The sequence below is a fragment of the Loxodonta africana genome, chromosome 6, assembly GCF_030014295.1.
Source record: "Loxodonta africana isolate mLoxAfr1 chromosome 6, mLoxAfr1.hap2, whole genome shotgun sequence".
Lineage (NCBI taxonomy): Eukaryota > Metazoa > Chordata > Mammalia > Proboscidea > Elephantidae > Loxodonta > Loxodonta africana.
Genome location: NC_087347.1, coordinates 124,797,773 through 124,824,604, shown reverse-complemented (window position 1 = coordinate 124,824,604; position 26,832 = coordinate 124,797,773). Strand labels below are relative to the sequence as shown.

Below are 26,832 nucleotides of genomic sequence, written 5' to 3'. Positions count from 1 at the left end.
GCTATATATTCCTAATTGCTCTCCCCTAATGAGACAGCACACTCCTTCCCTCCACTCTCTCTTTTCATGTCCATTTGGACACCTTCTGACCCCCTCTTCTCTCTCATCTCCCCTCCAGACAGGAGATGCCAAAATAGTCTCATGTGTGCCCTTGATCCAAGAAGCTCACTGTTCACCAGCATCATTTTCTATCCCATAGTCCAGTCCAATCCCTCTCCGAAGAGTTGGCTTTGGGAGTGGTTCCTATCTTGGGCTAACAGAAGGTCTGGGGATGATGACCTCCGGGGTCCTTCTAGTCTCAGTCAGACCATTAAGTATGGTATTTTATGAGAATTTGGGGTCTGCATCCCACTGCTCTCCTGCTCCCTCAGGGGTTCTCTGTGCTGTTCCCTGTCAGGGCAGTCATCACTTGTAGCCAGACACTATCTACTTCTTCCTGTCTCAGTCTGATGTAGTCTCTGGTTTACGTGTTCCTTTCTGTCTCCTGGGCTCAAAAATACCTTGTGCCTTTGATATTCTTCATTCTCCTTTGCTCCCGGTGAGTTGAGACCCATTAATGCATCTTATTGGCCACTTGCTAGCGTTTACGACCCCAGAAGCCACCCTCCAAAGTGAGATGCAGAATATTTTTTAATAGATTTTATTAAGTCAATTGGCTTAGATGTCCCCTGAAACCATGGTTCCCAAACTCCTGCCCCTGCTACACTGGCCTTCAAAGAGTTCAGATTATTCAAGAAACTTCTTTGCTTTTAGTTTAGTGCAGTTGTGCCGACCTCTCCTGTATTGTGTGTTCTCTTTCCCTTCACCTAAAATAATTCTTATCTAAAACCCATCTCCCTTCCCGCTCTTGTAACCATCAAAGAATATTTTCCTCTCTGTTTAAACTATTTCTCCAGTTATTATAATAGTGGTCTTATACAACATTTGTCCTTTTGCAACTGACTACCATCACTCAGCTTAATCCCTTCCAGATTCCTCCACATTATGAAATGTTTGATGGATTCATCATTGTTCTTTATCCATGTGTAGTATTCCAACTGTGTGAATATACCATTATTTATCCATTCATCCATTGATGGGCACCTTGGTTGCTTCCATCTTTGTGCTATTGTAAACAGTGCTGCAGTGAACATGGGTGTGCATATATCTGTTGGTGTAAAGGCTCTTAATTCTCTAGGATATTCCAAGGAGTGGGATTGCTGGATCGTATGGTAGTTCTATTTCTAGCTTTTTAAGGAAGCGCCAAACCGATTTCCAAAGTGGTTGTACCATTTGACATTCCCACCAGCAGTGTATAAGTGTCCAATCTCTCCACCATTTATTATTTTGTGTTTTTTGGATTAATGCCAGCCTTGTTGGAGTGAGACGAAACCTCATTGTAGTTTTGATTTGCATTTCTCTAATGGCTAATGATTGTAAGCATTTTCCTCATGTATCTGTTAGCTACCTGAATGTCTTCTTTAGTGAAGTGTCTGTTCATACCCTTTGCCCATTTTTAACTGGATTATTTGTCTTTTTGTTGCTGAGTTTTTGCAGTGTCATGTAGATTTTAGAGATCAGATGCTGATCGGAATTGTCATAGCTAAAAACTTTTTTCCAGTCTGTAGGTAATCTTTTTACTCTTTTGGTGAAGTCTTTGGATGAGCATAGGTGTTCGATTTTTAGGAGCTCCCAGTTATCTAGTTTCTCTTCTGCGTTGCTAGTAATGTTTCGTATACTGTTTATGCCATGTATAAGGGCCCCTAGCATTGTCCCTATTTTTCCTTCCATGATCCTTATAATTTTAGATTTAGGTCTTTGATCTATTTTGAGTTCGTTTTTGTGCATGGTTTGAAGTATGGGTCTTGTTTCATTTTTTTGCAGATGGATATCCAGTTATGCCAGCAGCATTTGTTAAACAGACTGTCTTTTCCCCATTTAACTGACTTCGGGCCTTTGTCAAACATCAGCTGCTCATATGTGGATGGATTTATGTCTGGATTCTCAATTCTGTTTCATCGGTCTATGTATCTGTTATTGTACAAGTACCAGGCTGTTTTGACTACTGTGGCAGTATAATAGGTTCTAAAATCAGGTAGAGTGAGGCCTCCCACTTTGTTCTTCTTTTTCAGTAATGCTCTACTTATCCGGGGCCTCTTTCCCTTCCATATGAAGTTGGTGGTTTGTTTCTCCATCTCATTAAAAAATGGCATTGGAATTCGTATCAGAGTTGCCTTGTATGTATAGATGGCTTTTAGTAGAATAGACATTTTTACAATGTTACATCTTCCTATCCATGAGCAAGGTATGTTTTTCCACTTAATGTAGGTCTCTTGGTTTCTTGCAGCAGTGCCTTGTAGTTTTCTATGTATAGGTCTTTTACGTCTCTGGTAAGATTTATTCCTAAGTATTTTATCTTCTTGGGGGCTACTGTAAATGGTATTAATTTGGTGATTTCCACTTTGATGTTCTTTTTGTTGGTGTAGAGGAATCCAACTGATTTTTGTATGTTTATCTTGTATCCTGATATTCTGCTGAACTCTTCTATTAGTTTCAGTAGTTTTCTGGAGGATTCTTCAGGGTTTTCTGTGTACAAGATCATGTCATCTGCAAATAGAGAGACTTTTACTTCTTCCTTACCAATCTGGATGCCCTTTATTTCTTTATCTAGCCTAATTGCTCTGGCTAGGACCTCCAGCACAATGTTGAATAAGAGTGGTGATAAAGGGCATCCTTGTCTGGTTCCTGATCTCAAGGGGAATGCTTTCAGACTCTCTCCATTTAGGATGATGTTGCCTTTGTATAAATGCTCTTTATTAAGTTGAGGAATTTCCCTCCTATTCCTATTTTGTTGAGAGTTTTTATCATGAAAGGGTGTTGAACTTTGTCAAATCCTTTTCTGCATCAATTGATAAAATCATGTGGTTCTTATCTTTTATTTATATGACAGATTACACTAATTGTTTTGCTAATGTTGAACCATCCCTGCATACCTGGTATGAATCCCACTTGGTCATGGTGAATTATTTTTTTGATATGTTGTTGAATTCTGTTGGTAAGAATTTTGTTGAGGATTTTTGCATCTAAGTTCATGAGGGATATAGGTCTGTTATTGTCTTTTTTTGTGGAGTCTTTTACCTGGTTTTATTATCAGGGATATGCTGGCTTCATAGAATGAGTTTGGGAGTATTCCATCCTTTTCTATGCTCTGAAATACCTTTAGTAGTAGTGGTGTTAACTCTTCTCTGAAAGTTTGGTAGAACTCTGCAGTGAAGCCGTCTGGACCAGGGTTTTTTTTTTGTTGTCGGGAGTTTTTTTTATTACCTTTTCAATGTCTACATTTGTTATGGGTCTATTTAGTTGTTCTACCTCTGTTTGTGTTAGTTTAGGTAGATAGTGTGTTTCTAGGAATTTATCCATTTCTTCTAGATTTTTGAATTTGTTAGAGTACAATTTTTCAGAGTAATCTGATATGATTCTTTTAATTTCAGTTGGGTCTGTTGTAATATCGCCCATCTCATTTCTTATTTGCTTCCACTCCTGGTTTTCTTTTGTCGGTTTGGTCAATGGTTTATCAATTTTGTTAATTTTTTCAAAGGACCAGCTTTTGGTCTTGTTAACTCCTTCAATTGTTTTTCTGTTTTCTATTTCATTTAATTCTGCTCTAATTTTTATTATTTACTTTCTTATGGTGCCTGAGAGTTTCTTTTGTTGCTCTCTTTCTATTTGTTCAAGTTGTAGGGATAATTCTTTGATTTTGGCCCTTTCTTCTTTTTGGATGTGTGCATTTATTGATATAAATTGACCTTTGAGCACTGCTTTCATTGTGTCCCAAAGGTTCTGATAGGAAGTGTTTTCATTCCCATTGGATTCTATGAATTTCTTTATTCCATCCTTAATGTCTTCAATAACCCAGTCGTTTTTGAGCAGGGTATTGTTCAGTTTCCAAGTGTTTGATTTTTTTTCCCTGCTTTTCCTGTTAATGATTTCTACTTTTATAGCCTTATGGTCAGAGAAGATGCTTTGTAATATTTTGTTGTTTTGGATTCTGCTAAGGCTTGCTTTATGACTTAATATGTGGTCTATTCTAGAGAATGTTCCATGTGCACTAGAAAAGAAAGTATACTTGGCTGCTGTTGGGTAGAGTGTTCTATATATGTCTATGAGGTCAAGTTGGTTGATTGTGGCATTTAGATTTTCCATGTCTTTATTGAGCTTCTTTCTGGATATTCTGTCCTTCACCGAAACTGGTGTGTTGAAGTCTCCTACTATAATGGTGGGGCTGTCTATCTCACTTTTCAATGCTGATAGAGTTTGTTACATGTATCTTCCAGCCCTGTCATTGGGTGCATAAATATTTAATATGGTTATATCCTCCTGGTATATTGTCCCTTCAATCATTATATAGTGTCCTTCCTTGTCCTTTGTGGTGAATTTAACTTTAAAGTCTGTTTTGTCAGAAATTAATACTGCCACTTCTGCTCTTTTTGATTGTTGTTTGCTTGATATATTTTTTTCCATCCTTTGAGTTTTAGCTTGTTTGTGTCTCTAAGTCTAAGGTACGTCTCTTGTAGGCAGCATATAGACAGATCATGTTTTTTAAACCAGTCTGCCACTCTCTGTGTTCTTATTGGTGCATTTAGTCTGTTTATTTTCAGCATAATTATAGATAGGTATGAGTTTAGTGCTGTCATTTTGATGTCTTTTTTTGTGTGTCGTTGACAGTTTCTTTTTCCCAGTTAATTTTTTTGTGCTGAGTAGTTTATCTTTATATACTGTCTTTTCTTCGTATTCTGTGTTGTTGATTTTGTTTCTGCTGAGTCTCTATTTTTTTCTTATATTTTATTTCGATGAAAAGGATAGTTAGTCTCCTTTGTGGTTACCTTAATGTTTACCCCTATTTTTCTAAGTTTAAACCTAACTTTTGTTTCTTTATATCACCTGTCTTCCTCTCCATAGGAAGGATCTATGACTTCATTTCTTAGTCCCTCTTTATTGTTTTAATGTTGTCTTCTTTTACATAATAACTTCGCTGTTTCCCTGTTTTGAGCGTTTTTTTTTTAACCTTGATTAATTTTTGTGATTTCCCTGTTTGGGTTGACCTCTGATTGCTCTGTCCAGTGTTCTCGTCTTGGGTTGATACGGTATTATTGATCTACCCAAAGAACTACCTTTAGTATTTCTTGTAGTTTTGGTTTGGTTTTTATGAATTCCCTAAACTTCTGTTTATCTGGAAATGTCCTAATTTCACCTTCATATTTGAGAGGCAGTTTTGCTGGATATATGATTCTTGGCTGGAAATTTTTTCCTTCAATGCTTTATGTAAGTCATCCCATTCCCTTCTTGCTGGCGTGGTTTCTGCAGAGTGGTCTGAGCTTATTCTTATTGACTCTCCTTTGTATATGACTTTTTGTTCATCCCTAGCTGCACTTAAAATTCTCTTTTTATCTTTGGTTTTGGCCAGTTTGGTTATGTCTTGGTGACTTTATTTTAAAATCTACCTTATGTGGAGTTCAATGAGCATTTTGGGTTGCTATCTTCTTGTCTTTCACGATATCAGGGAAGTTTTCTGCCAACAAATCTTCAACAATTCTCTCTGTATTTTCTGTTATCCCTCCCTGTTCTGGTACTCCAATCACTTGTAGGTTGTTTCTCTTGATAGAGTCCCACATGATTCTGAAGGTTTCTTCATTTTTTAAAATTCTTTTATCTGATTTTTCTTCAAATATATTGGTGTCAAGTGCTTTATCTTCAAGCTCACAAATTCTGCCTTCTACTTGCTCAATTCTGCTCCTCTGACTTTCCACTGAGTTGTCTAATTCTGTAATTTTATTGGTAATCTTCTCAATTTCTGATTGCTGTCTCCCTATGGATTCCTGCAGCTTATTAAATTTTTCATTATGTTCTTGAAGAACCTTTTTAATTTCTACAACTACTTTATCTGTGTGTTCCTTGGCTTGTTCTGCATGTTGCCTGATCTCCTTCCTGATCTAGTTCCTGATGTCTTGAAGAGTTCTATATATTAATCTTTTGAATTCTGTACCCAGGAATTTCAGGAAGGCACTTTCATCCAGAAGATCCATTGATTCTTTGTTTTGAGAGCTTGTTGAGGCAATCATGGTCTGTTTCTTTATGTGACTTGATATTGACTGTTGTCTCCAAGCCATCTATAAGTTATTGTATTAGTTTATGTTTGCTTATTGTATCCTAGCTTCTTGCTTTGTTTTGTTTTGATATGCCCAGATGGGTTGCTTGAGTGAGCTACCTTGACTATCTTCACCTTTGAAGCTCTGATGTCCTGTCACCAGATGGCTAGAACTGTTATCAGGTATATCAGTCTAGGAGTCCATTCACTTTTCTTGTATGAATTCAGCTCAGGTGTCCAGGTAGCTGATCATCAAGTGTGTGGTACGGGCTCTGTCCTACAGTCTTAAAGGGGCAGGTGTGATTGGTGTGGGTACAAGTATCTGAAGTGCGGGGTCATGCTCTGAACAAGGCAGGGTGCTAAGAACTGTCCCCCAAGTGTGTGTGAGGAAAGCATGTCCCTGTTCCCTACAGTGTACAGGTGGGTGGGTTCTGCAGATGGACCATGGGCACCCAATGTTTTTGGTTGTAAGGACTGGGAGATACTAGTTATTCTTGGACCACTGTCATGGGTGGCTGGGTGACTTGAGGGGAGCCACCAGTCCTTAGCCCCTGATGTGGGTAGATGAAGACCGTGTTTAATAGGTAAAGCAGTGTCAAATATCAAACACCCACGTCTCTACCGCACAGCTGAAACAGTTGCAGTCTGCCAACAAGGGCCTAGTCTCCTGAAATAGGCCCTCACAGGTCCATGCAGGGGTGAAAGGTATTCAAAGTCCATAGACCATTTATGCCTGGACAGGAGCCGCTTCTGTCCCGAGCTCCCCTGGTTGGTAAAAAAGTGGAGCTGGCAAATTATCTTTTCCCCCAATTGTGAATTTATTCTTACTCCAAGGCTGGGAGCATGGCTCCGGGCACTCAACAGGACCTATCTCAGTCCCAGGGAAATCAACAGCCACTGAAGCCAGCTTGGGGGCAGGGAGGCATGGTAAAATATCTGCAAGTACTTAGCTTTTGCCAAGAGTGACGTTCTTCTCTAGTTCCGGAGGTGTGAGTAGGCTGTGTAAGTGGCTGCTTCTCTCTGAAGAAACTGCGGTGGAACGCTACTATCAGCCCGCACCAGCTGCTTCTGGAAATGGTGCTTGAAGGATCTTGGCGATTCAGGTCCAGTAACTCCTCTCAGATTCTGAACTGTCTCTTCCTCCCCCTGCCGCTCAGTCCATTTTCTAACCTTGCCTTTGTTATTCAGCGCTTGTCATAAATATAATCGTTTCACTTGCTCTTTCAAGTCTTTGTTGTAAGAGGGATCTCTGGAAGCATCGGCCTATTCCGCCATCTTGGCCCCGCCTCTCAAGCATTTCTTTAAACAAGAATGTGTTTTATAGGATTACATAACTTATGATTGTAACACCTGTTTTACAGGATTATACATATCCATGACATTACAGAAGTTAGATAAGCTAGTTTCTGTGGAGCTGTCATTCTGATGTAGCTCACCAGGTCTTTCTTCTGAGGCACTTCTGAGTGGATTCTGTCACCCTTTCAGTTAGTAGCCAAGCCCTTAACTGTTTGCATCAGCCAGAAACTCCATACAGAAACTAGGTAGGAATATACTAAAATTCACTCATTCTGACAGTCAATATGCATTTGCTGAGTACCTACTGAATACACCCCACTGGATAATATGGGATATATGCTAGCAATCTCTGATTTAACATCCACCTGTTTAAGAGTGTCCTCAAAGGTCCATGGCATGGAAGAAGCTGTCATTTGGTGAAGCCCACATTGGCTGACATGTCCTCATGTGCAAGGATGAAGCGCAGAGTTGGGGACTGAGCTGCGGCCTAGCATCCACATCTCAAGTGAGCTCTGCCATCACCTCTGCCGTAAATCCTGGGAGCAGTATCGAGAGTGTGAAAAATAGTCTTGTAAAGAGATGTGATTGCTAGTGCTAGTGATGGAAATGAAGGGGTCTAAGAAAGTGATAAACTAAAGAGTTAAATGTGGAATTTGGCAGTGCAAAACTTAGGATGTGCGTAGGTCCACACACCCTGTTCTGAAATGAGAAAAGCAATCTCTGAAATTTTCCGAGGGTACTACAGCCAGTGTAATTCTTTTCCTTCATGGTAGAATCTGTATGTGAGAGTACTATCTGCAGTTTGGGGAGAAATGTAGGTCTTGAGACATAGCCCTTGAAAAAAATCAAAAGTGTATTAAATACGACACAAACTCTAGTTGGGAAACCAAAACACGTTACGGTGAAACCTGTAAGAGCTGGAGCTCGACGGGCCTTGTTTTCCCGGGTCTCGAAAGTTTTCCTCCTTTGACAGGGTGCAACCATCACTTTTCTATCACTCTCTATTAGTGGGAAATGTTTGCGTCTTCCTTCTCTGACAGGTTTCCACTTTACACAGGTTCCGGCTTTCACAGGTTGCACTGTAGTTTAGAAACAGTGTGATCTGCATTTGTATTGTGCTTCTACTCTTCAAGGGTGTGCTTGTGTATCTGAGAACGGGTCTGTGGAAGCACATGTACAGGTAAAAACCCCACTGGTAAGAAGCCATTGACACACTGCAGCACGTTACAAGAGAGGGCAAATAACACTTTTTTTTAGGCCAGTAGCTGACATCAGAAAAATGAGCACTATTCTTCATTTGTATTCAGTCCTACTTGTTTGTTGCCCAGGTGATTGTGGTTTCTTGCAGGTTTGGGTTCAGCAACCCACGCTAAAATCCCACAGTTGATTTAGGCTACTTTAAACATTTAGGAAGAAAATCATGGAATAAATGTATAATAAAGCATGGAATTTAATCATACTTTGGTATAAGATTGTTATTGAACTTTTAATATGCCCAGTGGTGTTAACATGTTATGTATCCCTAGTTATGAAAGGAAGAGGAAGAAAATTAAGGTATTTATTTTTAATTTTCCAAGTAATTTTAAGGATTTTTCAAGATTAGTATTTACATTGTGACAACTTTTCCTTTTAACTTTTATAAAAATCATGTGCATTAAGAAAAAACTTAATGTTAACCACATACATTGAGATATAAAAATATCAGCTCATATTCAAATAAAAGAGGATGCTCAGAAAAGATCTGTTATGGAGTAAAAATCCCATCTCGCGTCTTTCTTCTAACTCGAATTTTGATGGTGTTTATAAAAAAAAAGACACTTCTGTACAGCACATTTCAGTTCTGGTCTTCTCGTGTGTGACAAATTTCTACTTCTCTTTTGTATCTAAGGGCATGGGACATTTCCCATGGGGCTTTGCACTGGGCAGAGCACACAGCAGGCACTCAATTAGTTATAGTGTTATATTTAAACTCTAAAAACAGTTATTTTGTTCTAGCCTCATTATTAAAATTTTTGAATAGACAGCAACGTGGTCAAAAATTCAAATGGCATATCAGATGTCATCAGTGAAAAGAAAGTATGTCTTGAAAACCCCTTTCTCTCACCCATTTCTACCCCCTTTTGCAGAAGCAACTAGTCCTACTGGTACAGAGATATTCTATGAATTACTGTTATATTTCAAAGTATATTTTATGTTCATTTTAAGTAAGTGTTTGATGGCATTCTGTCACAAGAACGAAAAACAGAATGGAAGAAAGGAAGATTTGGATTTTCAAAAAACACTTTAAGAGTAAACCGAACATTCCAAAGAAGGCCTACTTTAAAGCCATGCTGGGGTAGCACGTCCCCGTGAACACACACTCGTAAGGCTGGGAGTTGAACTGGGAAATCCATAACTGCACTTTGATCTGTGCAGTCCCATACTGAAATGGTGTAAACTTGACAGTCACATTCACCTTCCCATTAGCTGGAATTATTCCTGAGAGGAAAGAAATGAGAAACCATGATAATCTCTTCCTGCCAAATCCAGTCAAAGAGGCCAACACATGCAATATACTCTATTATCTTTGCCTAGTCTTTTCATTAAATACTTCGGCACATTTACATTGAATCAACTTCTGCACATTTACACTGATCTTATTTATCGATTTCTACATTAGTCCTTTATAATAATTATTTGTGTCATATATATATTACGTAAAGACTAATTGCCATTGAGTCGATTCTGACTCACGGCGACCCCACGTGTGTCAGAGTAGAGCTGTGCTTCATAGAGTGTTCAATGGCTGATTTTTGGGAAGTAGATTGCCAGGACTTTCTTCCAAGCTGCCTCTGAGTGGACTTGAACCATCAATCTTTCAGTTTAGCAGCCAAGTGAGTGAACCGTTTGCACCACCTAGGGACTCCTATATAATATATATCTACATATACATATATATCAGCTGATATATATATTATACTATATATGGTATCTTATATATATGTATATGTAAGTATTAGTGAATCAAAAATAAAATCTTAGAACTGTAATTTGCAAGACCAACAACCAATGCATTGGAAACACCTTTTTTAACAACATAAACGGTGACTTTTCATTTTGACCTCACCAGATAGAATATACAGGAACCAAATTCAGCTACATCTGTGGAAACAGGTGATGGAGAAGCTCAATATCATCAGCCATAGCAAGGCCAGGGACCAACTGCGGAACAGACCATCAATTGCCTGTATGCAAATTCAAGTTGAAACTGAAGAAAGTTAAAAGAAGTCCACAAGACCCAAAGTACAACCTTGAGTATATCCCACCTGAATTTAGAGATCATCTCGAGAACAGATTTGATGCATTGAACAGTAATGAATGAAGACCAGATGAGTTGTGGGATTGGACATCAAGGATATCATACATGAAGAAAGCAGGTCATTAAAAGGACAGGAAAAAAAAAAAGACCAAAATGGATGTCAGAAGAGACTCCAAAACTTGCTCTTGAACATCAAACAGCTAAGAATGAAAGAAATGATGAAGTAAAAGAACTAACAGAAGATTTCAAAGGGGAGCTTGAGAAGACAAAGTATTATAATGAAATGTGCAAAGACCTGGAGTTAGAAAACCAAAAGGGAAAAACACACTTGGCATTTCTCTGGCTGAAATAACTGAAGAAAAAAATTCAAGCCCCCAGTTACAATACTGAAAGACTCTATGGGCAAAATGGAGCCCTGCTGGCACAGTGGTTAAAAGTTTGGCTGTTAACCAAAAGGTCAGCAGTTCGAATCCACCAGCTACTCCTTGGACACCCTATGGGACAGTTCTACTCTGTCCTATGAGTTGGAATTGACTCAATGGCAGCCAGTTTGGCTTAGTTTTTATGGGCAAAATATTGAATGAAGCAGGAAGCATCAAAAGAAGGTGTAATGAATAAATAGAGTCACTGTACCAAAAAGAATTAGCTGACATTCAATCATATCAAGAGGTGGCATATGATCAAGAGCCAAGGGTACCAAAGAAGATGTCTAAGCTGCACTGAAGGCACTGGAGAAAAACAAGGCTCCAGAAATTGATGGAATACCAATTGACATATTTCAACAAATGGATGCAATGCTGGAAACACTCACTTGTCTATGCCTTGTTCGAACAGAACAAGGGCATGCTTTGTGGTTTAAAGTCAGGAAAAGTGTGTATCATGGTTATATCCTTTCACCATACTTATTCAATCTGTATGCTGAGCAAATAATCTGAAAAACTGGACTGGCTGAAGAAAAACGGGCATCAGGATTGGAGGAAGACTCATTAACAACCTGAGAATATGCAGATGACACAACCTTGCTTGCTGAAAGTGAAGAGGACTTGAAGTACTTACTGACGAAGATCAAAGACCACAGCCTTCAGTATGGATTACTCCTCAACGTAAAGAAAACAAAAATCCTGACAACTGGACCAACGAGCAATATCATGATAAACAGAGAATAGACTGAAGTTGTCAATGATTTCATTTTACCTGGATCCACAATCAACACGCATGGAAGCAACAGTCAAGAAATCATACCATGTATTGCATCGGGCAAATCTGCTGCAAAAGACCTCTTCAAAGTGTTAAAAAAAAAAAAAAGATGTCACTTTGAAGACTAAGATGTGCCTGGCCCAAACCATGATATTTTCAATTTCCTCATGTGCATGCAAAAGCTGGACAATGAATAAGGAAGATCGAAGAAGAACTGACGCCTTTGAATTATGGTGTTGGCGAGGAGTATTGACTATACCATGGGCTGCCAGAAGAATGAACAAATCTATCTTGGAAGAAGTATAGCCAGAATGCTCCTTAGAAGCGAGGATGGGAGACTTCTTCTCACATACTTTGGACATGTTATCAGGAGGGATCAGTCCCTGGAGAAGGACATCTTGCTTGGTAAAGTAGAGGGTCATGGAAAAAGAGGAAGACCCTCAAGGAGATTGACTGACACAGTGGCTGCAACAATAGCCTCAAACAGCAATGTTTGTGAGAGTGGCACAAGATCTGGCAGTGTTTTGTTCTGTTGTACATGGGGTTGCTATGAGTCAGAACCAACTTGATGGCACCTAACAACAAGACAATAACTAATTACCAGATGTAAATGTAAATGCTATAAAGCAACAAGGAAAAACTAGAAATACACATAAGAATTTGTGTCCAATAATTCACTTCCCTATGTTTGTGTGAGAGCTTGGCCGCTAACCAAAAGGTCAGCAGTTCGAATCTACCAGCTGTTCCTTGGAAACCCTATGGGGCAGTTCTACTCCATCCCATAGGGTCGCTATGAGTTGGAATCAACTTGTCAGAAACAAGTTTGGATTTTTAAAAATATTTTTGTGTAATTTGGTTCTTTCATGTCTTCAGGATGGACCAGCAGTCACTCCAAAGTCAAATATCAAGCTATGCTCTATTCTTCCTTTATATCTCTGGTGCCAGTGGGACTCCGAACATGGTAACTGCTCAATAAACATAAAAAAGAAGGGAGGTAGGGAAAGATGGGTGAAAGCAGGTGGCAGAGAGGGAGGATGGATAGGTGTACTAGTGCTACCAGGGCTTATGTTCTCTCTGACTTCACTGAAGGCTCTTTGGTTTGCTTTCTGCCCTTGCACAGCTGGTCTCTGCACCATCCCCACAGAGGCCTGGTATGTTCCCTCATACATGCTCGGAATACCCTCCTCCCCGTCTACCTCTCCTCTGAGCTTTATATTACTCTTTTGCTCACTGTGCTCAGCCACATGGACCTTTCATTCAGCCATTCAGCAAGTATTTACTGAGCACTTATTGTGTGCCAGGCACTGTTTTAGGCACTCGAGATACATCAATAAACAAAATGAAGTCCCAGGTCTCACAAAGTTATATTCTAGATGGGCCTTTGAACTGGTTGTTCCCTCAGCCTGGAAAGCTCTCTCTCTAGATCTTCACAGGAATGACTCTGTCTCATCATTAGGGTCTTAGTTCAAATGTCACCTCCTCAGAGAGGCCTTCCCTGATTGCCCCATCTAAAGGGCACTGCCCCCCCATCCTCTGTCACGCTCTATTACACACATTACCTTCTTTTAGTTTCTTCATTGTACTTTCTAAAACTATTTCATTTGCTGTCTCTCTTCCCCTACATCAGAATGTAAGTTTCATGAAAGTAAGTGCCTATTTATTACCGTGTCCCCACTCAGTAAATACTTGTTGACTGAGCGAATGAACCTAAACTTCAAAGTCCACATCAGTCTACACACTCCATGAGACTCCTCCTGACTCACCAACCACAGACTGTGCACTTCCCTAAACTTGTCAGCTCTATAGTACTCATGTGTTACTTGAATCATTCCCTTTGAAAGTTCATATGTCTTCCAGCTAGACTGGAAGCCCCTTACACAGACACCAGGCCTCAGAGCTCTTTTCTCTTCCTGGATCTCTAGCATGGTGCTTCGGAAAGAGGTATTTGTCAACTTCTTAAGAGCAGGAGCCAAAATCTTTAAATGATTTTTTAATCATTTGGGAGTTCCTGGGTGGTTTTTGCAAACGGTTAACGCTTGGCTGCTAATCAAAAGGTTGGAGGTTCAAGTCACCCAGAGGTGCCCAGGGAGAAAGTCCTGGGCATCTACTTCTGGAAAAGCAGCCATTGTAAACCCTGTGGAGCAGTTCTATTCTGACACGTACGGGATCGCCAGGAGTCAGAACTGACTGGACGGCCACTAGCTGAGCCCTCTGCAGGGAAGAGTGAATTAGCAGAAAAGCTTGGCTCTCTCAGGTGACCTCAGCTCAGCTGAATGGAAGCTGCCTTTCTCCATGATACCCTGAAGTCCAACACCTTGACCGCCCACTTGGTCAGGAGATATACTTGTTTGACCCACAATTCATTTGGGACTTTAGACTAAGAACATTCTATTGCTCCAGCTCATTAACTTTAAAAAAAAAAAAAGAGCAAAGATTAATGGTTGCCTTGACCTGGCTGATTTATTTTTAAGTGCTCCAAGCCCAGACCTAATACATCAAGCATGGCTGTGGAGAGGTAGCCTAGGCAACCAGATAGCTGCTTTCTCCATTAACAAGGACACCAGCCCTGTGCAGGGAACATGGTTGCCGCTGATTGTCAAATGTTGACAGCTGTAAAAGGCGTGCCACGTAGTCACAGCTTGTCGCTCAGCAAAAGCTAACACTGGCAGAAAGGAGAGTGAAAGCTCATGTTATAAAAGTGTAGAAAGGCACCCTGAAAATTACTACTTCATTTCAGAACAAAAGCACCATTTTATGGTTTCAGTCCAATTTCGTCTGGCTGAAATTCCAGATTCTTGCCCTTAACGCACTCCAGGGATAATGTTAAATCACAGGGCAGGGAAGGTGGTGGGACAGATGGAGAGGAGAGAAAAAAATGAGAAATAAACCAAACTTAAAAAAAAAAAAACCCAAAAAACCTGATTTATTGATAAAATGAGTGTTCTGAAGCAAATGTAACAACCTTGAAAAATGATATAATGATAAAGGAAATCACCAGAAAATAATTCTGTGTCTTTGCCTTGATTGTAATTATGTAAAACATGTGCATAAAAATGGCCAGTTACTACAAGGAGATGGAAAACTAAAAGCAGATTATTTTTTAGGAGAATAAGGCCCAAATGAGGATCATTTAAAAATTTTTCCTACATGCCCATACAGTGTTATTACAATATTGTTATAGTTTTTAAATAACATTTTCTTCGAAAATCTCCAAAAGTACACATTATTCTCCTTAAATTGTCGGAGAGCCATCTAACCCACACACTTGAAGTATTCGTTTTAAACTTCCAAGACTTAGGGTTTCAATAGCTATGCGAATTTGAGTAAACTACTTAATCAAAATGTAACAGGTACCTAGTTTAAAAATAAATCACTTACAGGATAAGGATATTTTCACTGCAATAAAAAATTTTAAAATCATTCATAAACAAGCTGTTGACAAACTGTAACAGTGTTTTAGATTCAATGGATTACAGAAGGGAAGACTTCAGGGTCTTTCTTCCATCTGACTCATGTGCTAACAATTTCAGGCCACTGCCACCTGCCCAGTGGGTACGGCCAAGAGAAAGGTCTCAGAGACTACACAGACTCTGGCTCATATCCTTGTTCATCCTTGTATAAGCGCTGTGACTTAGTTTGTTTACTCTACCTGAGGCTCAGTTTTCTCATCTGTAAAATGCGGCAAGGTTTAAAGGAGAAAATAATATATGCCTGGCATACAGCGTGTATCCTTTAAATGTGTCCTTCCCGATGTTTGTGCCAAATAAAACGAGTAATAATTTACATATTAAATTATTATTAACATGTCAGGAAAAGGAAGTATTTCTCCAAAAAACTGATACTTGACCTACTTGAAAAAAAGTCTTAAAAAAGCAGAAGCAATTGCGTTACAATGCCAAGCCTCTGGGATGCGTTTCCCAAGGCACTAGGCCTTTCTGTTGCTCCATAAAAATGCCAAATGCAGGCGAATCTACAGGTCAGAACACAAGGACTGGGCTGACTCTGGAAAGGTCCCTTTTAAAATTTAGTCCTAGAGAATTACGGCAAAGAAATTAAATATAAACCTTGAGACTTTTGACTGCCAGTTCACTTTTACATTTCCTGGGAAGAACCAACTTTTGCTTAGCCACAGCAGGTAAAGACTCTGTGGCACAGATATTTAGACTACTGATAATCCTTGGTATCTGTCTTAGTCGTCTAGTGCTGCTATAACAGAAATACCACAAGTGGGTGGCTTTAACAAACAGAAGTTTATTTCCTCACAGTAAAGTAGGCTAAAAGTCTAAATTTAGGGTGTCAGCTCCAGGGGAAGTCTTTCTCTCTCTGTCGGCTCTGGAGGAAGGTTTTTGTTCTCAATCTTCCCCTGGTCGAGGAGCTTCTCAGGCACAGGGACCCCGGGTCCAAAGGATGTGCTCTGCTCCCAGTGCTGCTTTCTTGGTGGTATGAGGCCCCCCACTCTCTGCTTGCTTCCCTTTCCTTTTATCTCTTGAGAGATAAAAGGTGGTGCAGGCCACACCCCAGGGAAACCCCCTTTACACTGGCTCAGGGATGTGACCTGGGTAAGGGTGGTGTTATAATCCCACCCTAATCCCTTTAACATAAAATTAAAATCACAAAATGGAGGACAACCACACAATGCTGGAAATCATGGCCCAGCCAAATTGATACACACATTTTTGGGGGGATATAATTCAATCCATGACAGTATCTCATTCATTTCTATCACTTGCTTTAAGTAATCCTTGGCAATGATATATCTGTATGTCCCCGTTTCTCTACATAGTCATACAATCGGTAGACCTTTGCTGTGATGAGGCTATTCACCAATAAGCATTTTATGGGTCCTGCTTTGTGTGCTGGGGATCCAAAGGTCACAGAGTCCCTTTTGTTAAGTGTTTACTATCCCTTGATAATGGTGATCCGTCCCCTGCACAGTCTGTGCGGGGCTCTGAGGGTCTTCTGTCTCACCCCTCTGCAGGTGTATGGAGATGAGGGCAGGAAAAGCAGTGACAACCATCCCCCCATTCTTGCCTGGCTCTGCCTGGCCTCCTGGAGGCTGCTGGTCCCTGCAGGTGAGGGTTGTTGCACTAGCTTTGGAGCACGGTGATAAAATACCTCCACCAGGTGCCAAGAGGCCTTTGGAGAAAAAAGAGGCAAAAAAGGGAACTTTCCTTCAGAAATCTAAATTTTGAGGTGTGGGCAGCAGCACAGTGGCAGGGCTTGCCAGGAGTAAGAAGGAGTCCAGCTGAGACAACGTGATCAGACAAGAGCTCAGGTCCAGACCAGCCACCCGGGGCACAAAGGTGCATGAAGGTGCCTTGGGCCTCGATATGCAGGGTGCGGTGTCCAGGGCACCCTGGTCCTCATTCTGGGGGAAGGGGCTTGTTTTTTGCCTGGATGTGCTGCCTGCTGGATTGGTGGCCCTGGGCCTACGGGTACTGCCTACAGTAAAAAGAATCTAAGGTCAAGGCCAGGGCAGAGGCACTGGCCTTACCCCCAAATCAACATAAAGTTCTAAGAACTTTTTATTTTAAAAGAAAGGCAAGATATAAAATTACTTGTAAATGGCTTATATATTCCTCATAATTAAAAAAATGAGAGAAAATGAAAATATTGAAACTTCATACAAGAACTCTGGGCATATAGCCCCCAGGAGCCCTCGCATAACAAGTCCTTCTGTGTTACGATTCACCAGTTATATAAATTGGGTGCATTCCTCCTTAGTGGATGTGACACTAAGCAAACGTCCAGGATTTCAAAGTGGTCACAGGTAAACAAGTTCAACAATTTTTTACAGCATTTGGCTGGTCTCCAATACAAAGATCTGAGCAAAGTCATGTATTGCTGGCTCTCCCAATAATAACAACAGTTTTCCTGATGTTCTAATTTTATGTTATTTCTTGTCAGCAGTACAAGGAAGGTCACAAAACCTGTTACTAGTTTTTCCTGAGCGCGGGATAATTCTGGCTCCACCAGCAGATCCAGCTGTTGACGGCTACAATGCAAACCTGCATCTTAAGGATGCCTAGTGGGCAGATGGCCAGCTTAGTTACAGTTGAGGGCATGATATCCAATTACTATCTTGAAAATGGAATTGATTTTATTGACACTTGTTCATTTGTCAAGCCTGGCTATAAAATTTCCAAAAGGCATGGACATATGATGCTTCTAGCTCCTAAAGAAGGCGTGGTTTCATGGCCTGATGAACTACAGATGTCTCCACAAGTCTTTGAGACAATCATTACTAAAGACATGCCAGAGATGCTGTCTATAAATACACCTCTAGCTCTGTAAAATTAGCTCAAGGTTCTTTGTCTTGGGACCCAATTTTGTAAAACGGAGCTAGTAATGCCTTACTGCGACCTGCTGCTGTCCAACTCTAAGGCATATGAGTCAGGCTAGACTCCCCAGCAAGTCAGGACAGCCAGGAAGGGCACAGCCCAGCTGGTTATCTGCCAGCCCACGCTGATCCACTGTCTGAGCAGCCTAGGTGTTTCTCCTGGAGGTGGCTAAAAGTCATCACTAAATTCTACAGCCTCAAACACAGAACAGTCAAAGACGCACTGATACATAAACAAAGCGGGAAACCAAGAAAATTCCTGAGACTGGTGGACCGAAGAATGGACAAAGCCTCAGCAAATAGCTACCAGGAGTCTGAAGGGTCCAGCCTATTAAAATAGCTTGTAAAGTCATTTTAGCAACACCATACACACAACGCAGATCATTCCAAATAGCAAATTCAAGAGCCCTGGCTCCCCTTTATTCGTTCATTCATCATTCATTCGTTCACATCTTCTCATATTCCCAGGCCACCACAGTCTCCTGTTTTCTCCTGCTCACTGGTTACTCCATCTTGGTTCCTATTCCTGGACCCCCTTCCTCTTGCTGTCCTCTGAGTGTCTGAGCACTCCAGGCTTGTCCTCAGCCCACTTTTCTTCTCTATCCACACTCACTCCCTGGATGACCTTACCCATCAGAACCCAGGTGATCCCTAATTGTGATGCCCCCAGCTCTCACTTCTCTCTGGACTCTAAACTAGTATATTCAATTTACTTTCACTTTAAAGACAGAATTTAAAAAAACATGCAACAAGGCACCAGAACAACCAGAAAAGCCTATCATCAGGTGGAGCAAACCAAAGTATTTCATGTATCGTGTGCTTGTCTGAATTGTGTGGCTGTACAATTTATAATTTGAGACCCTGGGAAAAGGCCTGCATAATTTTTTTTTAAGTGTTTTACATGTAAGGGGAACTGAACTATGCTCGGCATTATATTTGCTTATCTATGTAGTCCCCAGGTCCTGAAAAGTTGTGTTTCAAAATTCCTTTTGTAGATTGATATTCTGTATCTTGGGACACATTTTCCAGAGATTTATGGCCAGGTCATAAGAATCCCCAGCTAGCCCTCCAGATCTCCATTTCTTTTCCTTGCCACTGACACCAGTTTAGTTCAGGCTCTCAAAGTCTAGATTATTTCAATCTCAACACAATATGTCTATTGTGAGAACATTACCTATACATAAAACAGGATCTCTGATGTCGTAGTTGTTAAGAGCTATACCTGCTAACCAAAAGGCTGGCAGTTCGAATCCAGCAGGCGCTCCTTGGAAACTCGGTGGGGCAGTTCTACTCTTTCCTGTACGGTTGCTATGAGTTGGAATATAAAAACAAACAAACAAACCCATTGCCGATTCTGACTCACAGCGACTAGGTAGGACAGAGTACACTGCCCCATATGGTTTCCAAGGCTAAAAATTTTTATGGAAACAGGCTGCCACATCTTTCTCCCACAGAGCATCTGGTGGGTTCGAACTGCTGACCTTTCAGTTCACAGCCGAGTGCTTTACTACTGTGCCACCAGACCCAAAACCCAGTGCCGTCGAGTTGATTCCAACTCATAGCAACCCACCAGGGCTCCTTTTATTAAAAAAAAAAAGTTATTACCTGTGCTTAATCGGAAATATTATCTTGCTTAGCATAATTTTAGTAACTACTTATTTTCTCTTATTTTGAAGGCCCAAACAGCTAAAAATAATAAATCTCTTGTCACTAGAAAGAAAAACAAGTCCTGTTTTATACAATATAGATAGCAGTTACCTTATATTTCAAAAACTTCAGAATGGCTCCTGGTGCTCTAGAAAAACCTATATACATTTCATAATAAAATTAATTTAAAGTTTCTTCTTTGAACATGCATTCGATGGACAAAATACTCATTTGCAATGATGAAAGAGTTGTAAATAAACGGATAAATACCCAGAAAAATGAAAACAACTATTTTAGAGTTCAGTGGAGGCCACTGTGGAGAGAAGTTAAATCCCAAACCTAAACATCAAGAGGCTGAAACCACTTTAGGGGAAAACTGTCACTTTCAACTGTCCTGAGCAGCACTGGGATCTCTGTGCTCTGGGGCATGCAAACACAGACTGTTCACACGACACGTGAGACAAAGTCATTAAGCCCTGCACAAAGATTCTGAAAACTTGGGAAGAAATAATATTCCCATTTTATTTGAAATTGAGTTGAAAGAAGAATATAAAACCAAGGCTGTACAAGGCGCAAAAAATTAGAATAGAACGGATTCATTTCTGGCTTCAAGTTTTAATCTTGGGACAGACATACCTGGACATTACTTAAAGTACATGTATGATACAAATAATACAAACATGTCCTTATTCTCAAGGGTCTGAATAAAATTTATATTATGTCAAATATGTAAAGTTCGTTAACGTTACATTTTAAAATAATACCTTCAAATGTTCCTTATTTTATCTGAGAGCTTGAGACCGCCTCCTTTCCAAACCCTCTGTTTGATCTGAGACCCCTAACGGAATCAGAAATTTGAAATTGTGACTCTCCTTACCTGATGTTGGCTCAATAGTAAAGGCTTGATGTGCCTGAATCAAAGTCACGTGAAACTCAAAATCTACAGGGCAGCTGCATTGCAAAGGAATAACGTAACTCTTGCTGCAAAACAAAAATGGAAAAAGTGAAAAATATTACTTTTCTTTATAACCGGCTCTTTTGGTAACTTAAGTTACATGATAAACTACAACAGTGACAGCCAACACTCACTAGGAACGAGTCTGAGCGTTTCCCCGTATTAACGAATTTAATCCGCACAGCAACCCTGTGAGGTCGGTACTCTGATTATCCCCATTTACGGAAGAGGAAACTGAAGCACCAGGGGGGTTAAGTGTTTTGCCCAAGGTGACACAGCTGGTTACTCAGGGGCAGACCATGGTTTAATGCAGGTTGACTGTCTTTGGTGTCAACTCTTAACCATTGTCCTTGTTGCCTCTTGATACTGTTAGGTTTATTCTATGGCTATTCACAGTGATAGCAAAAAGGCAATCTCTTCCATGCAAGTAGGCCTTGGGGAGCCCAGGAAATACTGAATAAACAGGACTTACAGAAAGTCCCCCTGGTGCGTCTGTCAGTTTGTCGTACTGTGGGGGCTTGCATGTTGCTGTGATGCTGGAAGCTATGCCACCCGTATTCAAATACCAGCAGGGTCACCCATGGTGTACAGGTTTCAGCTGAACTTCCTGACTAAGACAGACTGGGAAGAAGCACCTGGCAGTCTACTTCTGAAAAGAATTAGCTGGTGAAAACCTTATGAATAGCAGTGAACACTGTCTGATACAGTGCCGGAAGATGAGCCCCCCAGATTGGAAGGCACTCGAAAGATGACTAGAGAAGAGCTGCCTCCTCAGAGTAGAGTCGACCTTGATGACTTGGATGGAGTCAAGTTTTCAGGACTTTCATTTGCTGAGTGGTATGACTCAAAATGAGAATAAACAGCTTCAAGCATTCATTAATAACCGGAACATGGAATGTACAAAGTATGAATCTAGGAAAAATGGAAATTGTCAAAAATGAAATGGAACACATAAACATTGATATCCTAGGCATTAAAAAAAAATTAGTGAGCTGAAATGGACTTGTATTGGCCATTTTGAATTGGACAGTCATGTGGTCTATTATGCTGGGAATGACAGTTTGAAGAGAAATGGTGTTTCACTCATCATCAAAAAGAACATTTCAAGATCCACCCTTAAGTACGATCCTGTCAGTGAAAAGAAAATATCCATATGCCTAGAAGGAAGAGCAGTTAGTATCACTATTAATTAAATTTATGCACCAACCACTAATGCCAAAGATGAAGAAATCGAAGATTTTTACCAACTTCTGCAGTCTGAAATTGATCGAACATGCAATCAGTACATGTTGATAATTACTGGTGATTGGAATGCAAAAGTTGGAAACAAGGAAGGATCAGTAGTTGGGAAATACGGCCTTGATGATCAAAACGATTCTGGAGATCGCAGGATAGAATTTTGCAAGACCAACGACTTCTTCATTGCAAACACCTTTTTTCAAAATGTAAACGGCGACTATACACATGGACCTAACCAGATGGAATACACAGGAATCAAATCATCTACATCTGTGGAAAGAGACGATGGAAAAGCTCAATATCATCAGTCAGAACAAGGCCAGGGGCCGACCGTCGAACAGACTATCAACTGCTCATATGCAAGTTCAAGTTAAAATTGAAGAAAATTAGAACAAGGCCAGGAGAGCCAAAGTATGACCTTGAGTATATCCCGCCTGAATTTAGAGACCATCTCAAGAATAGATTTAATGCGTCAAACACTACTGATTGAAGACCAGACAAGTTGTGGAATGACATCATGGACATCATACGTGAAGAAAGCAAGAGGTCATTAAAAAGACAGGAAAAAAAGAAAAGACTAAAATGGGTGTCAGAAGATACTCTAAAACTTGCTCTTGAATATCAAGTAGCTAAAGCAAATGGAAGAAATGATGAAGTAAAAGAGCTGAGCAGATTTCAAAAAGTGGCTCGAGAAGACAGAGTATTATAATGCCATGTACAAAGACTGGTGTTAGAAAACCAAAGGGGAAGGACATGCTTGTCATTTCTCAAGTTGAAAGAACTGAAGAAAAATTCAAGCCTCGAATTGCAACACTGAAGGATTCTACAAGGAAAATAGTAAACAACACAGGAAGCATCAAAACAAGGTGGTAGGAATACACAGAGTCACTGTACCAAAAAGAATTGGTCGATGTCCAGTAATTTCATAAGGTAGCATATGATTAGGAATCGCTGGTACCGAAGAGAACGAAGCTGCACTGAAGGTGCTGGCAAAAAACAAGGCTCCAGGAACTGACAGAATACCAAGTGAGATGTTTCAACAAACAAATGCAGTGCTGGAAGAGCTCATTTGTCTATGCCAAGAAATCTGTAAGATTTGGCTACCTGGCCAACCAACTGGAAGAGATCCATATTTATGCCTATTCCCAAGAAATGTAATCCAACCGAATGTGGATATTATTGAACAATATCATTAATATCACATGAAAGTAAAATTTTGCTGAAGGTCATTCCAAAGTATCTGCAGCAGTGCATCAACAAGGAACTACCAAAAATTCAAGCCAGATTCAGAAGAGGATGTGGAGCCAGGGATATCACTGCTGATGTCAGATGGATCCTGGCTGAAAGCAGAGAATACCAGAAAGATGTTTACCTCTGTTTTATTGATTATGCAAAGGCATTCCACTGTATGAATCATAACAAATTATGGATAACATTGTGAAGAATGGGAATTCCAGAACGTTTAATTGTGCTCATGAGGAACCTGTACATAGCTCAAGAGGCAGTTGTTTGAACAGTACAAGGGAATACTGCATGGTTTAAAGTCAGGAAAAGTGTGCGTCAGGGTTGTTACCTTTCACCATACTTATTCAATCTGTATGCTGAGCAAATAATCTGAGAAGCTGGACTATATGAAGAAGAACGGGGCATCAGGATTGGAGGAAGACTTGTTAACAACCTGCTTTACAGATGAAACAACTTTGCTTGCTGAAAGTGAAGAGGACTTGAAGTACTTACTGATGAAGATCAAAGACCACAGCCTTGAGTATGCATTATACCTCAACATAAAGAAAACAAAAATCCTCACCACTGGACCAATAAGCAACATAAGGATAAACGGAGAAAAGATCAAAGTTGTCAAGGATTTTATTTCACTTGGATCCACAAATCAACACCCATGGAAGCAGCAGTAAAGAAATCAAACGACGCATTGCATTGGGCAAATCTGCTGCAAAAGACCTCTTCAAGGTGTTAAAAAGCAAAGACGACAACTTGAAGACTAAGGTGCGTCTGGCCCAAGCCATGGTGTTTTCAATCGCCTCATATGCATGTGAAAGCTGGACAATGAATAAGGAAGACAGAAGAGGAATTGATGCCTTTGAATTATGGTGTTGGCAAAGAACATTGAATATATTGTGGATTGCCAAAAGAATGGACAAATCTGCCTTAGAAAAGGTACAGCCAGAATGCTCCTTAGAAGCAAAGATGATGAGACTACATCTCACATACTTTGAACATGTTATCAGGAAGGATCAGTCCCTGGAAAAGGACATCATGCTTTGTAAAATAGAGAGTCAGAGAAAAAGAGGAAGACTTTCAACAAGATGGACTGACCCCAGTGGCTGCAACAACGGGCTCTAGCATAACAAGGATTGTGAGGATGGTGCAGGACAGGGCAGTGTCTCATTCTGTTGTACATATAGGGACGCTATGAGTCGGAACCGACTGGACGGCACCTAACAACAACAACAACAACACAAAGTCTGGGAAGCCCTTGGCCTTCACAGAACCAGGAACTAGACAGTGTTGAAGAACCTCAATTTGGGATGTGTTTGGTTTAAATATGCTAGAAACTCTTCACGAAGCAGTGTTGGTTCAGTGGTAGAATTCTCAGCTTCCATGCGAGAGACCCAGGTTCAATTCCTGGCCAATGCACCTCATACACAGGCACCACCTGTCTGTCGGTGGAGGCTTGCCTGTTCCTATGATGCTGAACAGCTTTCAGCAGAGCTTCCAGACTCAGATGGACTAGGAAGAAAGGCCTGGCAATCTACGTCCAAAAATCAGCTAATGAAAACCCTATGGATCACAACGATCCAACCCACAGCCGATCATGGGGATGGCACAGGACTGGTTCCATTGTGTGTGGGGTCGCCATGAGTCAGGGGCTGACTCGACAGCAGCTAACAACAGAAATTCTTTATTTGGTCAGATGTTCTCTCATCCGAAGACAAGGCAAGCCTTCTAAGTAAGCGTGAGGTTGTCGTATCCAGCACCACAGGAGCTGCTGTAGCAATTGCATCTCTCAGAGAGTCCGCCATGCTTTCTGTAATGTCCTTTCTATTAGGCCAAGGCCAAGATAGCTAGAGTTTGTGGACATGAGTGAGCTCCTCCCTTCTTCTCTGGCCACCAGCCAGTTTCTTCCCCTTTAACTTTGCAGTGCAATTATCTATTTCTAATTTTGTTGCCTATATTTTTGGTGTCATTATTAAGAACACAATGCCAAATCCAAGGTCATGAAGATTTGCTCCTATGTTTTCTTCTGAGTTTTATAGTTTTAGTTCTTAAATTTAGGTCTTTGATCCATTTTAAATTTCTGTCTTTGATCAATTTTTGTATATGGTGTAAAGTGTCCAACCTGCTTCTTTAAAAATGTGGATATTCAGATTTCCCAGCACCATTTCTTGGAGAGAATGTTCTTTCCCCATTGAATGGTCTTGACACCCTTATCAAATATCAATTGATCATAGACATAAGGGTTTATTTTCTGGCTCTCGATTCTATTTCACTGATCTATCTTTATGCCAGTACCACACTGTTTTAATTACCGTAGCTTGGTAGTAAATTTTGAAACTGGAATGTGTGAATCCTCCAACTTTGTTCTTCCTTTTCAAGATTGTTTTGGCTATTCAGGGGTTCCCTGAAATTTCATATAAATTTTAGGATGGATTTTTCTATTAATGTGATGTATTGCATTGACTGGTTTTCTTATGTTGAACCACCCTTGCATTCCTGGGATAAAACTCACTTGATCATGGTGTATGATCCTTGTAATATGCTATTGGACTTGGTTTGTCAGTATTTTGTTGAGGATTTTTACATCTATATTAATAAAAAATACTAGCTGTGATTTCCTTTTCTGGTAGTGTCTTTGTCTGGTTTTGGTATCAGGATAATGCCAGCCTCACAGAATAAGTTAGGAAGTGTTCCCTCTTCATCTATTTTTGGAAGAGTTTGAGAAGGACCAGCGTTAATTCTTCATTAAATGTTTGATAGAATTCACCAATGAAGCCATCTGGTTCTGGACTTTTTGTTTGTTTAGAGGATTTTGATTACTGATTCAATCTCCTTACTGGTCTATTCAGATTTTCTATTTCTTCTTGAGTCAGTTTTGGTAGTTGGTATGTTTCTAGGAATTTGTCCATTTTGTGTAGGTTATCCAATTGTTGGTGTACAGTTGTTCATAATCTCTCATAATTCATTTTATCTTGATAGTAATGTCTTCTCTTTCATTTCTTATTTTAGTAATTTGAGTCTTCCCTCTTTCTTAGTCAATCTGGCTAAAGTTTTGTCAATTCTACTGATCTTTTCAAAGAATCAACTTTGGTTTTGTTGATTCTCTCTATTACTTTTCTATTTCATTTAACTCTGTTCCTGTCTTTAATATTTTCTGCTAGCTTTGGATTTAGGTTGCTCTTCTATTTCTAGTTCTTTAAGGTGTACAGATAGGTTATTGACTTGAGGCCTCTCTTTATTTTTTATTGTGGTCAATATATATGTAACAAAACATTTGCTGTTTCAACAATCTCCACATGTACAGTTTAGAGACGTTATGTTCATCATATTGTTCAACCATCATCCTTATCAGTTCTTAAAATTTTCCATCACCCTTAACAGAAGCCCAGTGTCCCGGAACATTGAGTTCCCCTTTCCCCCTCCCTCCTGCCCACTTCTGATAACCACTGATTAAATTTGGTCTCTATACATTTGCCTATTCTAAGAATTTCATAGAAGTG

The 26,832-nt window shown here is 40.1% G+C and overlaps 1 protein-coding gene across 1 annotated transcript in view; it reads right to left on the bottom strand.

Moving 5' to 3' along the window:
- The window catches only part of CFAP221 (cilia and flagella associated protein 221), a 147,658-nt gene that overhangs the window by 59,371 nt on the left and 61,455 nt on the right, over positions 1-26,832 (bottom strand). The window contains exons 7-8 of the mRNA XM_003416675.3: positions 20,780-20,883; positions 9,739-9,898 (exon numbers count right to left, since the gene is read on the bottom strand). Of these exons, the coding sequence (XP_003416723.1) occupies positions 9,739-9,898; positions 20,780-20,883 (264 nt within the window). The remainder of the gene's footprint in view (positions 1-9,738; positions 9,899-20,779; positions 20,884-26,832) is intronic.